General features: G+C 31.8%; 1 protein-coding gene across 2 annotated transcripts in view; it reads left to right on the top strand.

The window, feature by feature from the left end:
* LOC114335080 (tyrosine-protein phosphatase 69D-like) overlaps positions 1-17655 on the top strand; it is a 729328-nt gene that overhangs the window by 426626 nt on the left and 285047 nt on the right. For both annotated transcript variants that reach the window (XM_050654333.1, XM_050654334.1), the window contains one exon: positions 2567-2682. In XM_050654333.1, the coding sequence (XP_050510290.1) occupies positions 2567-2682 (116 nt within the window). The remainder of the gene's footprint in view (positions 1-2566; positions 2683-17655) is intronic.

The raw sequence follows: 17655 nt of genomic DNA, 5'->3' as shown, positions 1-17655 counted from the left end.
AGCAGTAAAATGTATTTTGAGTTAAATAAATTACATACATTCTTCTTTTTGCGTCAATTAATTTAATTAAAAAATTATTTTTTTGGTCACCTTGTATACATAATGATATTATTGTTTATATTACTGAACAGAGAATTGTACACACTTTCAAATTAGTTGCCACACGATCCCTATTCCCATTTAACAAAATCAACTATTACGTTATCACGCTTAGATGGATGACGTCACTAGTATGAAATATATGCCAAAAAATTGTAATTTAAAAATAAAATCGACCTGTTTCGGGATTTTTTCCCAAGTCGTCCATTTTAGATAAAATGAATTTATTCCGTTAGCCCTCTCTGTATAAAGATCCTTTACTCTTGACAGAAATTCATATTTTTTGACATCTCTCATATACTATTAATAGAACTTAATATCAGATGATTGCATCTTCGGTTTTAGACCATGCAGAACTTTTTATGAAGAATATCTTTTTTGCGTAAAATCGTTAATAAAAAATTTTTCCATATGGTTCCAACTTACAGGGATATACTGTATACATTCATACATTAGTACTTATTCATTTGTTTTTAATTTTTAATATTATCCAAATATATACTATTCATTTTAATTTTCAAAACATATCTAAATTTCATGATATAATAATAAATACACTTAGTAAATATTTGATTAGTTTTACGTACATGACTGAAACAGTATAGACATTTGCTCAATAATAATCAAAAATTTCGTTTGCAAATCCTACACCAATACAGTTAATTTCTGGACCGAAATAGTATAGGATATGTAACTAATATTCTGCATACAAACCCTATTCGAACTCAGTCGCTGCCATGACTGAAATGGTATAGGATATGTAACTAATATTATGCATACAAACCCTATTCGAATTCAGTCGCTACCATGACTGAGATGGTATAGGTTTTGTAAATTCGCGGACGGCGACCTGTGTAGTTATTTTTCTAGCGCACCGCATATTGTTCACAACAAAACCCAACCGTTGGCTGTCTCTGCAACGAATAGAGGGACGGACATAATCAGTGCGGACGTGTAACGGTTACTTTTGATACCGGGTCTCAGTGGTAGATACTGAGTACAAATACTGATTACAAAATACTGATGTATCTGTATCTGATGTGTTTCATAGATTATAACAAGGCCTTTGATAAAGTGCGGCATGATCATCTAATCAGACTCCTGGCAGAAAAGAATTTAGATAAACGAGATATCCGACTAATAGCAAATATGTACTATAATCAGAAAGCAGTAGTGAGAGTAGAGAATAATACCACTGAAGAAATTGAAATAAAGCGAGGTGTGAGACAAGGGTGTATACTGTCACCATCCCTGTTTAATCTCTATTTCGAAGACTTAACGAATAGAACACTCTCTGAGCAATCCATAGGTATTAAAATAAATGGTGTTAGATTAAAAAATCTGAGATTTGCCGACGACACCAGAAAACTGTGTTTCGATGACAAACGTTCGCATGTGTAGACCTGGCACTGTATTCACTGATATAGGATGCGCAGAACTCTCTACGCAACTCGCCGGTGCCAGGTTGTGTCTGGCTTAGGATCAATTTGCGCCGGCACTAACTCTACATGGGCCGAGTTAATGAACATGTGTGATCCCATGCTCAAAAGCAATATTAGTTTTACAAATTACAGAAGTCCGAAGATCAATTTTAATTAGGTGGGTAGTTAGGGAGTTGTTTCCACTGAATTTTCGTAGAACAACTAGGTACCGACTTATTTTGATCGTAAGTCGCTCAATTTTTATGCTAGAAACTTTTTTTTTGAATGGTCTAATTATATACATGAAACAATATTCTTTTCCTCGAAAAATGCAAAGTTTTTCTGTTATTTGGTTTTGAATATTTCAAATTACGCATTTGACGAAAAAAGCTAAGCTTTAACATGCCATATCTCAGTTTCTATTGGTTGTAGAAAAATTAAAAAAAAAGGATTTTGTTTGTGTTTCTAAAAGATACAATTTTAAAGCTACAGTTTTTTTATTAAATCTATATGTTTTGAGTTACTCTCAAAAAACCCTCTAAAAAGTCGATTTTTTCGTCAAAAAACTTACTTTCAACCGCTATAACTCGAAAAATATTAGTTTTACGAAGAAAACGTAAGAAACATGTTTTTGTTAAAATTACACATTCCATCGATTTCCATGGTTAAAATGTAATAAAAAATTCCCGCCCCCGAGATGGGGTGGCAACCACCCCTAAGGTTTTAGCGTAGAGCGACATGATTTAGAAAATGATCCTTGGGTTATTCCCTATCTTTTGTGAAAAGTTCAAGTAAATCCATGTTAGACGAAAAAATTGCGAGCCAAAATGCTTCATTTTCTGGCCCAATCTCTTACTGAAACCAGCCGTTTGAGTTGACTCGAACTAGAAATAGTCAACTCCAACTGGATAATCAACTTGAACTGTAACATACATATCAAATCACGGTTGACTCCACTTTTTATTTTATTAATTTAATATTTTAGCGCTTATAAACAGTAAGGAATTATACATTTTTCTGATGGCATTTTATTTTAAAATTTTTAGAACCATCAGAAATTACAAACTATAAATCCAGTGCTACATCCACAACAGTTTCCTTGTCATGGGAAAAACCGGATAAAGCAAATGGTATTATATCTGGTTATGTAATAAGATATAAAGTAAGTATTGTAGCATATAAATGGTAAATGTAATGAAATAAACGTAACTGAATCACAAAAATTATAATTAACGGGTTTTGAAGAATGAAATGGGCCATGAAAATATTTTTTCTACGACCGTTTAATAACATGCTCATTATTCGCTATTTTTTAATAGATAATAGCACCCATTACTTTACCCGTGAGTAATAGTTCATTACTCAGGGGCTGAAGTTACTCACGGATCATTACTCACGGGCTGAAGCTAGATTCAAGTGGCCCATGCCACTTTTAAGAGGATCGGTACGTATTTTCGGCTGCAATGCTATTTAAATGGGGATTCATTTTTTTCGAATCCTGAGAAAAGTAATAAGTATTTTTGAAAAATTTAAACGCAGAATGGAAGATCACGTTATTAGCGAGGGCCGAAAGTCCCTGAGAGCTTCTATAATGTTTATTTTAATAAGTTACAGGGGTAAAAAACTAAGAGAAAATTTAGTGTGATTTTTAATTTCAAATATATTATTCAAAACAAACTTTTTATTTATTCTAAGGGACTTTCGGCCCTCGGTAATAATTTAGTCTTTCATTCTGCGTTTAAATTTTTCAAAAATATTTATTGGTTTTTTCAGGATTCGAAAAAAATAAACACAATGCCGTGGTAATATTTTCCAAATCTATCTTTGTCTTACAACGCACTCAGCCGAATATAATATTGTCAGCATATATTGTCAGTCAGACACTGACAATCAGTGACAATTTTAAATATTTGACATTGCATCGGGAATATGTTGAGTTATTGATTAAATATTATTGAAATATAGTGTATTTGATAAATAATTGATTTAAGACGTGAACTTAATAAAAAGTTATTTATTGTGTATTATTTGTGGAAGATCCAAACAGAGAATACATCAGGATAATATATTCGGTGATCCAAGTATTTTGTTGTAAAAGATGTTCAAAATTGTAAGCGTTCCATAACAATATATTATTAAAAAATCACTTTAACACTTTTCTTCTTTTCTCGATTGAGTATTAGTCTTTGTTGTACAAATAAATTATTACAATCACTGAATATATAGTTAGTGAAAAAATTATCACATTTATTAACTGAATTAATAATTTCCAATTATAAAAATAACAGTTATCCAAGAACATTCAAAACCCATCTCTTTAAATTAATAATGACATTTTCAAGTAGAATGACATTCTAGTAATATCAATACCAGTGTGAATTTTACTACACGTAATTTGCCGTGTAAAGACAGAAAAAGTAGGGATACACGTAAAATATTTGCGAATTATGTACCCATAGCCTTAATATTAATCGTATATAAACTGCAAATAAAATTACTTAGACTTGTTTATTTAAGGTGATACGGTAGCGATCAACAGGTAGCCAAAACGCGCTCCAAGACTGCCGCTGTAATTTTGAATATTTTTTCGAGATACTTGGCACACGTATTCGTAATATAATAAAGAATATAGGTACAGAGCCCAATTTGAAAAATATATTAATATGTGGAAATTACTCTGTAATTAAATACAATATTAAAAAAAGGAGCCTGTACCGCCATTAAGAAGAACAAAAAATACACTTTCTTCAAATAAACTTTTTTATCCGATGCCTAGATTTTGTGTCATTTTGGAACTACTAATGAAATAAAAAATTTTAGTAGTTCCAAAATGACACAAAATCTAACAAAATCTAGGCATCGGATAAAAAAATTTATTTGAAGAAAGTGAATTTTTTTGTTCTTCTTAATGGCGGTACAGGCTCGTTTTTTTAATATTGTATTTAATTACAGAGTAATTTCCACATATTAATATATTTTTCAAATTGGGCTTTGTACCGCCATTCTTTATTATATTACGGATACGTGTGCCAAATATCTCGAAAAAATAATATTTAAAATTAGAGCCGCAATCTTGGAACGCGTTTTCGCTACCTGTTGATCGCTACTGTTTCCTCTTAATACAATAATAATTATTGTAATTTATATCAATAAGTAACTTTGAAAATTTTTAAAGAAATTTTAACTGTAACAGTGACAGTATATTTTTACGTTTAGGTATATCTTGTTTACTAAAAATTTTGACGTTTATCATTTATTTTAGTTACAGTGACATTAGCTCATTTTGTTTGTGTTAATTGTTGGAATTTATAACTAATATTGTGTTTATTTTCAACGAAAACTTTTCGTTTATAAATTCGCAAAGTGTGTGTTATTGCGTCGCCGCTCCTGCAATACTCAGATCAGATTTATCGATGGATTCTTATGTAGTTTCTTCTTCTGAATCCAAATCTGAAAACGGCATTTCGATATCTCCAACCGTCTCACAGTGGTGAATTTCGCCGAAAACCTGGCCGAAATGCAAAAATTTAAGTTTATATATTCCCGGAAATTTTATATGAACCTTGTTTAGTAGGTTTCTGAGTATCATAAACGGCCGTTACGGTAGAACAATAAAAGCAGTTCACATATTTACATTAGTGCAAAGTTGGGATTGAACGACAACGGACCGAATAAAATTTAAGTGTGTTATACAATTGAGGTATTGTTCGGATTTAATTTAAAACTATAGACGTGTATTATTTTGTTATTTTATAGTGGATACTATTTCTGGGGGTAAGTGGAGTATTTTAATATACTTTTTAGATTTTTTTTCCTAAAGTAAACTTTATTTACAACGTATTTACAAAATAGTGGCAAGAATTTTCAATATTTTTCTGTTTTCCAAGTTTTAAAAAGGGAAAAGTAAAAAAGTCAGCCTTGGTCAGAAAAGATTTTTTGCGTAATAAATAGTTCAATATGTATATAAATAATCCCCAACAAAATCACCTGCAGCAAGTTGCAACCTTAGCGGAATTTTTCATTCAAAAAAAATATAACATGCTTCAGACTTTCTACATTAAGAGACTTTAATGTTATGGTTAGTTAATAAAGTAAGAACAAAATATGAAGCATCTTATCCAGTAAATGTACAGTTCTTTTTAAACAAGAGCCGCCGTTTTTTTTAGTTTTTTTTGCTTTCTTCTTCTTTTTCTTAATCTTTCAGTCATTTTCCGTTATGTATAGGCCTATCTGTTTGCATTCTTATGTATATTATTTTTTAATAATTTTGGTCGTGTGAGACTTTTTTAAAAAATGACATGCATAAACGAAACTTTGTATTAAGAACCCAAAAATTGCTAGGTCAACTTTTAATACATCTAATTTTTTGTAAATGGATCCGATTAATTATAATTATTTATTGCAGGTTTAAAATGACGCATATTGTTTTTACCAGAAATGAAATGGTTGAATTTCTAAGAAATTGTCCATTTAAAAGTTTTAAAGGCAAATATGATTACCTGTGCCAAAAAGTGAATATATCCATGAAAAGTGACGAACTATCTGAAGATTCGATGAAAAAATTGGAAAATTTTATTAAGCAGTATAAAACTAAGTGGGATTTATCATCGAGATCTTATCAGAGATTCTGTAAAAAAAATCAAACTTGGCTAGAAACTACTCTGGAATTCTCTGCGAATATCAGTAAAACTTCTCATGGGAGACCACAGCTAGATTTTTCTTCATCAAGTGAACGATCAAAAAGAAGGAAAACAGAAAATGTTCGTTCCAAATTGAGTTCCCAAGAACTAACATATGCAGCCCAAATGCAGTTTAGAGCTAAAGGTGAGGTAGATACAGCAATTGTAATGAAAGATATTGCTTTTACTAGTCCAACTCGGGCAAAGAAATATAAAGAAGCTTACAGTAATGCTAAACAAAACATTAAAATATTGACTTCAGATGAGGCGTTATCGATGGTGGTTGAGGGGAAATTAACAAAATCTCAGTATAACCTCATTAGAAATACCGCCAGAGAGCACAACAGTAATATGTACCCCAATTATGAGGCAATTATATCAGCCAAAACTAAGTGCTATCCTGATAATCTACATATCACTGAATCCGTTGCTGAAGTTTCTTTGCAAAACTTATTAGATCATACAGTGTCTCGACTATTTCTTAGTATTGAGGAAGTTACTGAATATTTGAAGCCTAAGGTATTGAAAACCCTTTACCTTATCACAAAATGGGGTTGTGATGGAAGTTCTGGTATGAGTGAATACAAGCAAAAATTTTCAGATTCCAATGTATCTGATAGTAATATTTTTCTCACTTCTATTGTTCCTATACAATTAATATCAGGTAATCCTAAAATAAAAGGAAATGTTGTTTTATGGCACAACCCTCGTCCATCATCTCCAAGATACTGTAGGCCAATCCGCGTGCAATTTCTTCATGAAACGACATACTCTACAATTCAAGAAGGGAAATATATTGAAAACCAAATATCGCGGCTACAACCCACATCAGTTACGATCAACAACTGTAAGATAATTGTTAACCATGAACTAGTATTTACAATGATAGATGGGAAGGTGTGCAATGCAGTATCTGAAAATTCATCAACACAAAAGTGCTATTTGTGTGGTCTTTCATCAAAAAATTTTAATAACATTGAGTTAGTTATGAAAACTCAAGTAATAAATAAAGAACATCTACAATTTGGATTATCCTCGTTACATGCTTGGATTCGCTTCTTCGAGTGTATTCTCCATTTGGCTTACAAACTTGTCATTCGTAAATGGCAAGCTCGTGGCAAAGAAGATAAACAAAAGGTTGCTGAAAATAAGAAAAAGATTCAAGAAGCATTTAGACAGGAAATGGGTTTATTGGTTGATAAACCAAAACCAGGATATGGCAGCTCAAATGATGGCAATACTGCTCGACGATTTTTTGGTGATCCCGAAACTTCTTCAAAAATCACTGGGGTCAACAAGGATCTTATTTCCCGTTTTAAAGTGATTTTAGCAACAATTTCTTCTGGGCACAAGATAAAAGTAGAACCATTTAAAATTTACTGTCTGGACACTGCTACAAGATTTACGGAACTGTATCCCTGGTATAATATGCCAACCACAGTTCACAAAATATTGATTCATAGTGCTGAAATTATTTCATATGCCATTTTACCGATTGGCCAACTTGGAGAGGAAGCCCAAGAAGCACGCAACAAGGATATTAAAAGGTATCGAGAGAGCTTCTCTAGAAAATTTTCTAGACAGAAAAATATGGAGGATGTTTTCCATCGCCTTTTGATATCCTCAGATCCCTATATTTCTAACTTAAGAAAACTAATCCCCAAGGAATTTAGTAAATATCCTGCTGAAGTAATACATTTCTTGGAAGAGCCTAATGTTAACCGGGAACTTGCAGATGAAACATCCACTTCTGACACACAGTAAATAAACATTTGTTTGAGCATGATATTAACACTGTAATTTCAAAAAATTAAAATTTATTTGATACATTAAAAATAGGTAATTTTTAATTATTTAAAAATCCCTACAAAACTGTAATAATAATATTATGTTCAAAGTAAATTTCAAATGAAATATAAAAACGGGACATTCTGTATATATACATTTTCAAAACTAAAAGAATATTCTTTTATGAAGGTATATATCTATACTAGGTAGGTACTATATATATATATATATATATATATATATATATATATATATATATATATATATATATATATATATATATATATATATATATATAGGTACATAATATATAATATAATATAATACTTTGCAAACACAAAAACAGATTCAGTAATTAGACAAGAACAAAAGTTTGGGACGCTCTGTATACTGCAGATATTTCAAAAACACAATGCATCGTACCTTTACTTAATCTGCATTAAATTAGCTTTCAAACAGTATATAAATTTTAAAAATCCGTTTGGTAGTTATGGAGAAAAAGATTTTGGCCATGTTTTCGGCGAAATTCACCACTGTGCGTCTTGAGATAATCGAATTCAAAGTCTAAAATGTGACTTCACAATCCATTTATTTTCTGCCGACACACTAAACGTCAGCTGAAATCGTTGCTACTAAGTAGGCTAGTTTTTAATCTCGATTTGTTAAGCACAGCATAGGTTATTTACATTTAACAAAACCCAAAAAACGGGCATGAGGGGCCCACATCCTCGAGCGCCGAGTCACCGAACTGGACATAGCCCAGTTCTGGACATAACCCGGCGCCCGAGCAAGCAAAACAGATCGAAGATAAGTCACTAGAGATAGCGGGAATAGAGCGCCTCACGCTGGCCTGCATTGATCGGGGTAGGATTTCATATGGGAGTCCGTGTACCCAAGACTCCCATATGATGAGCACTTTGCTGATTGAGAGCCCCTATAGAGCATCAGAGTGCTATCGGGGGGTAAGTGGATGGTCTGGAGCATTGAAGCGGGGTGGAGCGATTCCTGCTTACGGGAGTTAATCCTCCTCGACTTAATGAATTGTATCAGCCGAATGTCATTGTCTAGGGGTAAGCAAGTCTCTCAGGCTGGGTTAAATCATTATGCTTGATTGCTTGTTTGGTTATTTACATTTGAGTTTGACACTTGGTGAATGTCAAACTAAATTTTAAATTAAGTATTAATAAAATATCAATGACATTTGATAGTGAATTTAATTATTATATAAAATAAATCTGTGGCTTGGTCTAAAAGGGCCAATGTCAATATTTCACTTTTTTGTACAGCTTTGTTTAAAATTTAATATTGACAAAATAAAACGAAAAAAATTGACATTGGCCATTTTAACACTGAGCCACAGTATGTAACTTAAAATGGTCAATGTCAATTTTTTACGTTTTGTTTTGTCAATATAAAACTTTAAATAAAGCTGTACAAAAAATAGTGGAGTCACTGAAGGTTTTCACCTCCGATTTCGTTGAACCTTCATCGATTTTCATGAAAATTGGTAAGTAGTTAGAAGATACTTCAAGGAACAAAGGTGACATGATGTTAACTTGCGCTTTTACCCTGGGGGTGGTTGCCACCCCTTCTCGCGGGTGAAATTTTTTTATTAAAAATAATACCAGAAATCGATAGAAGGGCAACTTCTAAGCAAAATTTGTGATATAAAATTATTAACATAAATCAATACTTTTTGAGTTATTAAATATCAAAGATTTTATTTTTTCTTAAAAAAATGCATGTTTTAAAGCTGTTTTTCACGTATTACTCAAAACTATAAGCTTTTGTAAAAAAGCTATTATTACCAAAATTAAAGATAATAAAAAATTTAATACACTCCCTACTTAAAGAACTAAACTAATGTTATTTTAAAGTGAGTTATGGGTAATTGAATGTATATTTTTTTAGACGAGTACTCAAATCTAAGTATTCAAGCTTACATAACGGGATAACGATGCATTTTATAGAATATACTTGTTAAGCACTTGTCAAGTACTTCGGAATACCTATCAAATGAGCTTCAGTAGAAGTTAATGGCATCAAAATTAAGCAAGTTATGATGAAAATAAGAGAACCCTTTCGATTTTTTTAGGAAAAAGTTAAAAACTAAGCATACGCCATTTCCGCAAAAATTAAAATTTGTACTAATCCTCACAAGAATTTCTTTATCTTATCATAGTTAATTATTTCAACAAATTTGACCGGTTTAGAATGCATATTTTTGAAAAAAAGGTATAATTTAAAAAAATCAGAATTTTTAGCATTATCGTACTTTTCATTTTCTTTTGATAATAACTCCAAAAATACTCAATATACGTAAAAAATAATAAATAACTAAATTTTAGTTTTTTCTGCAACAAATACTTTACCCATTTTACTATTTTCGTAGAGTAAAAAATAACCGAGATAGAAACGTTTAAAATTTCAATTTTGCTGCGAGAACCATGTAATCGGGGCCATTTAACCTTTAATTTTTAAAAAAGTAAGAGGTATAAATGACTATTTTGACGTTTTTTAATAGCTCTTGGAATAAAATTTTAACCAGTTATTAGATGAACTTGCTACTTTAAAATTTAACGGAGTTATTTACAAAAAAACAATAACATTTTTTAGAAAATTTTTTAAAAAATACATTTTGAAACATTTTTGGTGCATAAACTTTAATGCTATCAACTTGTTCAAGCACTTATTTGATATATATTTCAATGAACTTTGACAAATGTTTAATAAGTTTATGTTATAAAATGCATCATTTTCCCGGTATTCAAGCTTGAATACTTAAATTTGGGTACTTGACGAAAGAAATATACATTCAATAACCTATAACTCACTTTTAGTTAACACTGAAAGGTTTTTATAGTAAGGAATTTATTTGATTTTTTATTAGCCTCAATTTTGAAAATAATAACTTTTTTGTTAAAACTTATAGTTTTTGAGTTATTTATGAAAAATCGGTTAAAAACATGCATTTTTCTCACGAAAAATTAAAATCTTTGATCTTTAATAACTCAAAAAGTTTTGATTTATTTTAATAACTTTATATAACAAATTTTGCTTATAATTTGTCGCTCTATCGAATTGTGGGGTTATTTTTTATAAAATAATTTTCACCCCTGAGGAGGGGTGGCATCCACCCCCAGGGTAAAAGCGCAAGTTGGCACCATGTCACCTTTGTTCCTTGAGATATCCTCTAACCACTCACCAATTTTCGTGCAAATCGATGGAGGTTCAACGAAATCGGAGGTAATAGCTCATATTCACCTTCAGTGACTGCACTAAAAGTGAAATATTGACATTGGCCCTTTTAGAACCAAGCCACAGAAATAAGATGTTCAAAAATACAATTTGAGTATATTTTAAAAGCAATAATTTATTAACAGCTTTAAAAAGGTTTATACGAGCTACCATTTCATAATAAATGTACTGTTCCACTTGTAATGAAATGAAAATTGTTATTATAGTCGGTTCGCTAAACTCAACACAACTGACTAGTGATTTTAGTAGGTAATTTTTTTGTTTTTTGCAAATTTTGCCAAAATTGGCAAAATTACTAATTATTTAGTACTAATTAACTATTTAGTAATTATTTTTTTTTTGACAAATTGGCAAAATTATTGATTAAAATCACTAGCCAGTTGTGTCTGAGCGAACCGACTATATGAAATAATATTGTTTGGAATAAAAAATTATGGTCTGATATGTGCAATTACATCCTTCTAATGGAAAACAATATTTGAAGATTTTTCTCAAATTATGGATACCAACATTTTCATTTATAACTCTTTTATTTTTAATTTGACGAAGAAAAGTTAGTCTTCATAAAAAGCTCTTCATGTTCTAAGATTTATGATGCAACCATCATATGTATTATTCTGATCTACTTTGACTAATTAATCAATTAATTATCTCATTAATCAAACAAATCAAACATAAATAAATTGGAAATCTCAGGGCTAAATTATGCTATCAATACTTATTTTCGTGGCTTTAAAATAATTCTCAGTGGCTTGCTAATAGGGATAAATAAAAGAGAATAAAATAATACACATATGAATTTCAATTGGAAATTATAAAAGTCGTTTATTTTATCAAACGGAAATAAATGTTTATTATTGCAAATTTTATTTATTCTTCTATCTTTATTTTATCTAACAATTATGAAAATAGGAATCTTATTTCTATTTGTCTCCAAATTTGTTTTTTAAATAATTAACTATGAATCTCTTCATCTCTGCTATACAGGATGTTCTACCTGTTCAAATTTTTTTGATATAAAAAAAATTATTTTATCAATATTATTGTATATAACAAAATCAACTGTAATGATTTATAAGTAACCAAATTCATTGAGGTTTGATGATTTTATAATAGTGAAATGTGTAGTTCAATATGCACTGTGGTATTTAATACTCAAAACCATCCATTCATGTCTCAACAAAAAAATAAAACTGACCTTTGCTGATGATTCGACAATGTCTTCACACAAAACACGTTTCCTTCTTTGATGGTATTGCGATCCAAAGAAACTCGTCCACGTTTTCCAATAATGTTACTGCTTCTCTGCAAACTCGTTCTCCCTTTCCTGACTATGCCTCGTACCGTACTCCTTCCGGCTTTCTCCTGATGCAGTATTCCAACTTTTTTGAAACACTTAAACAAACACTGGATACTTTAGACTCAAGGAGTTATATCATCTCTCGACTTGGCCTATTACTCGTTCCACGATATGATGCTTGTCACCTTTCCAAAACCTAACCGGCGTTTTACTTTTTTGTACACTACAATCAAACTGGACTCCTCCTTTCGATCCAACAAAACACACTGACCCACTCTCCTCATTCATTTTCATCCTTCCAAATCGTTCCCCTCCAGAATTAATTTTCCAACCAATCAAAACAACTTTCAATCATGTCTTATTTACCAAAAAACTCTTTCCTTTTTCTAAACATGTCTTTATGGATTTCCAAGAAAAAATAATATTATGACTATTTTAATTCTATTTTCTACAATTCTACACTAATCATATTTTTATCTAAGTTTAAGAATCTTAATACACAGGTATATTTTAGCTGTCTATTATGTATCGTGAGGCTAATGAATTTCCTACCCGCATATCTTGAAAAACTTAATGACCTATTCTTTTGTTTAATAAAATATATTGTCTGTGGTTTTGATAAACAGTTCAAAGAACACCTTCTTAAACCATCACCCTAATTGCTTACTTAAATGCATTGCTCATGGGGCTAGTAAACACTTCTGCGAAAACACTTTCTTAAAAACTAGCTGTAACTATTGTTACAAAATTTGTCTTGTACAGGGTGTTCAAAATTTATATGCTCGTGATTGAGAAATATGAAAATTTTTATTTTAATTTGAATTGTATATATAAATATAGTCTTTTATTTCTTATGTCAAATAGGAATATAACAGTATATAAATTGTTGTTCTGAAGCTATTTCCTTGTGGCATTTTTATGATTAATTATTTATATGGGAAATAAGCCACAATTAAAATGAAAAAATAATTTTATTAACGTTTCGACGCCCAAATCGGGTGACGTTGTCAAAATACAAAATATTACTAAAATAAACAAAAATGTTGTTGCTAAGCAAATAATCACATGCTATAATTTTTTTGTGACGGATATTCTTGAGTTGGGGTTAATTTCATGTAATCGAATGAACTATCTTTCAGTAAGTCGTCCCAGGAACGCAACTCATAAATATTGGCAACATCATTTTAAAGTCTTCTACTTTAAAATGTATAATATATGTCTGAGTTGCCAATATAAATGAGTCAGATTAAATAAATTATTACAAGAATTTTTTACTTAGCAACAAAATTTTTGTTTATTTTAGTAATATTTTGTATTTTGACAACGGCACCCGATTTGGGCGTCGAAACGTTAATAAAATTATTTTTTCATTTTAATTGTGGCTTATTTCCCATATAAATAATTAAGTATATAAAATTTTATTAATTTTATACGAGGTAGTATATAAAAAATATGAATTTCGGTCAAGAGTAAAGTACCTTTATAGTTCATAACATTTAAATTTTTTTTTTGAGGCCTTGGCCGAGCCAATTAGCCAGATATTTTGTTATTTTAAAAACAAACAAATTTGATTTTTCAATCAGAGGAATTTTTTCTGTATTTCTAACTCTAAATACATAACAAACTAACATTATTATCTACAATTATTATCTAAATAATACTCTGTTTTGGTTGTTCATTTTTTTTTTGTATTTTTTTTGCATTTTTTTTATATTGTTAATTTGTTTTTTTTTATTAATTTTTTTATTATTTTTTATAAATTGTTTTTTTTTACTACGCTAAGACGTAAACCCGATTCATCCTCGCGGAGGTTTACATCTTCTTAGTTTTTTTTTTGCATTTTTTATTTTTTTTGTTTTTTTTTTTTGCATTTTTTATTTTTTTTTTGTTTTTTTTTCTTTTCTTTTTCTCTTTTTTTTTTGTTCTTTTCTTTTTTCAATTATAATATACAATAATTACTTAAATCTACAGGATTTAAAACAAAATAACAACAAAACAAACATGTTTGTTTTGTTTTAACAAAAATGCCTGCTTTGTTTTAACAAAATTTCTTAAATACAGGGTAAATTTTATTGCTACAATCTATATTTACAATTTTTGATATGTTCGTAAATTGTTTTTAATATATTAATCTCTTCAGAAAAAATCAAATTGTTCAGGTAGACGGGAAGTGGAATTTTTAATATATTAAGATTATCATAAAATTTGTTTATATTTACTGATTGATGTGAACATTCGAGGAGAATATGTAGTAGATTACCTTCTTTTCCACACTCACAGTTAGGTGACTCTGTGAGACCCAGACTGTACATATGAAGGGGGGTAAGAGCATGATTACATCTCAATCTATTTATAACTCTTATGAAATGGCGATTTGATACAGAATGAAACCATCTTTTAATGGGAATTTCAGGTCGCATTTGTTTGTAATTACTACCAGTTCTCGTGTTTCGATAATACCTTTGCCAATTTTCTTTTTGGTGTCGTCTACTAATAATATCAATATCCGAAATGGGTAGTAAGTTCATGGGAAGTTCTTCGCCTATTTCTAGGGCGGATTTGGCTAGCCTGTCTACTATTTCGTTACCCCTAATGCCTGCGTGTCCCTTTATCCATGATATAATGATGTTTTTTCCTAAATTTGCAATTTTATTATAAAGAGTCATAATTTCCAGTTCTATATGATTGATATAATTAATTCTATATGATTGATATACATTTAAATTAGAATGATATAATTGCACATTAAAACATAATTATTAATTCTAAACAACTTTTCATAATAGCAATTTTCCATATGAATTAAAATACGCAAATAAACAAAGTTTTCGTTATGATAATGCTCGGATTTTCAGCTTGTTTAAGTTATATTGTTTTAAATATGTTAAATATAACATATTAGAGTGTGTCCACGGATGGGGTGCCCAAGAGGAAAAACTTTTTTATTTTAAATTTTAGCGAAAAATGTCGTACTTTTTAAAAAGTTTTGCTAACTTATTTATTTATTTAGCGTATGGCAATTTGATACACCACACATATGTTATAGTCTAACATCTAATGTATTAATATATTCAATCGACGCTGGTGTTGCAGAGGCGAAGTCCAGAGGATCTCCATCATACTTCCTCCGAGGGCATTCGGCAATCATATGCTGGATGGTCTGTTTCTCGGCGCCGCAGTCGCACTCAGCAGAGGTTCTCATTTTCCATTTATAAAGGGAATCTGCGCAGACTCCATGACCCGTTCTTATCCTGTTAAGAGTTGACCATGATTTTCGGGGGAGGTCAAAACCTGGTGGAGTTTCTGTGATGCATGGTGTGTTTCTCATTATTAGGTTCGGTCTGTCGCTCTGCATGTTCTTCCACTGGGAGTTCATTTGGAAATTGTTGGAACTCAAGTTTATTGCATCTCTAGTCGGAGGTTTTCTGGAGCGCAATCGATGTGAGTTAGCGTCGGCGACATATGTGTGTATAGGTAACTGCGGGTTGTTAAGCAGCTTTTGGAATTCTCTAAGCAGAGCATGCTGACGACGAAGGTTAGGTGGAGGTATGTGGCTCAGTAGTGGAAGCCACTCCACAGGTGTAGACTTGATCGTTCCAGATATGAGACGCATGGCGACATTGAGCTGAGTATCTATAATTTTTGTGTGAACGCTGTTCAGCCAAACAGGGGAGCAGTATTCAGCTGCGGAGTATACGAGTCCAAGGGCTGAACACCGAAGTGTACTTGCTGTTGAACCCCATGTAGTCCCGCAAAGCTTCTGTATGATGTTGTTACGGGTTCTCAGCTTTGCTGCGGTGTTCTCAAGATGTTTCTTAAAGGAGAGTGTTCTGTCCAGGGTGACGCCGAGGTACTTGGGATTATAGTTGTGCGTGAGCAGTTGGTTATCAATGTACACTTTAAGTTTTGTGTGGGCCATATTGTTGTTCAGGTGAAAACAGCTAACCTCGGTTTTTTTGGGGTTAGGTTTAAGTCTCCATTGTTTAAAGTACTTAACCAGGCGTTCCAGATCTTCCGTTAGGATTGCCTCGGAGTTTTGTATTAAGGAGTTTTGAGTTGCAAGTGCCCAGTCGTCTGCATATCCAAATTTTTTAGATCTGGTAGGGGGCATATCAGCTATATACATACTAAATAGCAGCGGTGCAAGTACGGAGCCCTGGGGGAGGCCGTTGTTAAGCGTTCTCTGTTTGCTCACTGTAGTTCCCATGGTTACACGAAAGTTTCTACTGCTCAGCATAGTATTTATGAGTCGGGCGGTTGCTTTGCAGGGGATTATTTTCAGGAGCTTATAGATGAGGCCATCTTTCCAAACCGTGTCATATGCAGCCGATAAATCGATGAATGCCACAGACGTCTTCAGTTTTCTTTGGTAACCTGCCTCTATGTAGGTAGTTATAGAGAGCACTTGGTCAGTGGTGCTTGGTTGAGGCCTGAATCCTGCTTGTTCAATTGGTATTTTTTGAAGTAGCTTTGGGCCGATTCTGTTCAGGACCAGTCTTTCGAGTAGCTTGTAAGCTGAACTGAGTAAAGCGATGGGGCGGTAGCTCGCTGGGTTGTCTGTTGGTTTTCCAGGTTTTAGAATGGCTATGATTTTTGTTTGTTTAAAGATGTTTGGTAGGTTACCTGTTTTGAGTATATCTGTATAGAATTTAGACAACCAGGTTTTTGCAAATTTCCCACAATGGATCAGGAATTCGGGAGGTATACCATCTGTACCAGGAGCTTTGTTAGGTTTAATGTCTTTAATGGCGTTTGACACTTCTTCTGGAGTGAACGGTGCGGAGTACTCTGTATCTGATGGACAGGCAGCTTTTAGATGTTTAAGCTCCCTTTTTATAGTAGTGGTAAACTTTTTATCACATGCTCCTCTGGAGGTGGCAACTATATGTGATGCAATTTTATTAGGGTTGAAGTCGTGGATTTGTCGTGTTGTCAGTTTGTCACTTCCGAGTTTTCTTAGGAGCGACCACGCTTTACGGCTAGACTTTTTGAAATCTAACGATTCGACTTCATTTGTCCATTTCTTCCTTCTTGCTACATCAAGGCTCAGGAGAAGTTCGTCCGCAATGTCACTTTCACCGGTTTCAAAATATTCTTCGTAGAGGTTTTG

This window comes from Diabrotica virgifera, chromosome 6, assembly GCF_917563875.1.
Source record: "Diabrotica virgifera virgifera chromosome 6, PGI_DIABVI_V3a".
NCBI lineage: Eukaryota > Metazoa > Arthropoda > Insecta > Coleoptera > Chrysomelidae > Diabrotica > Diabrotica virgifera.
The sequence above is the reverse complement of the archived record's forward strand: the minus strand, read 5'-3'. Positions and strand labels throughout refer to the sequence as shown.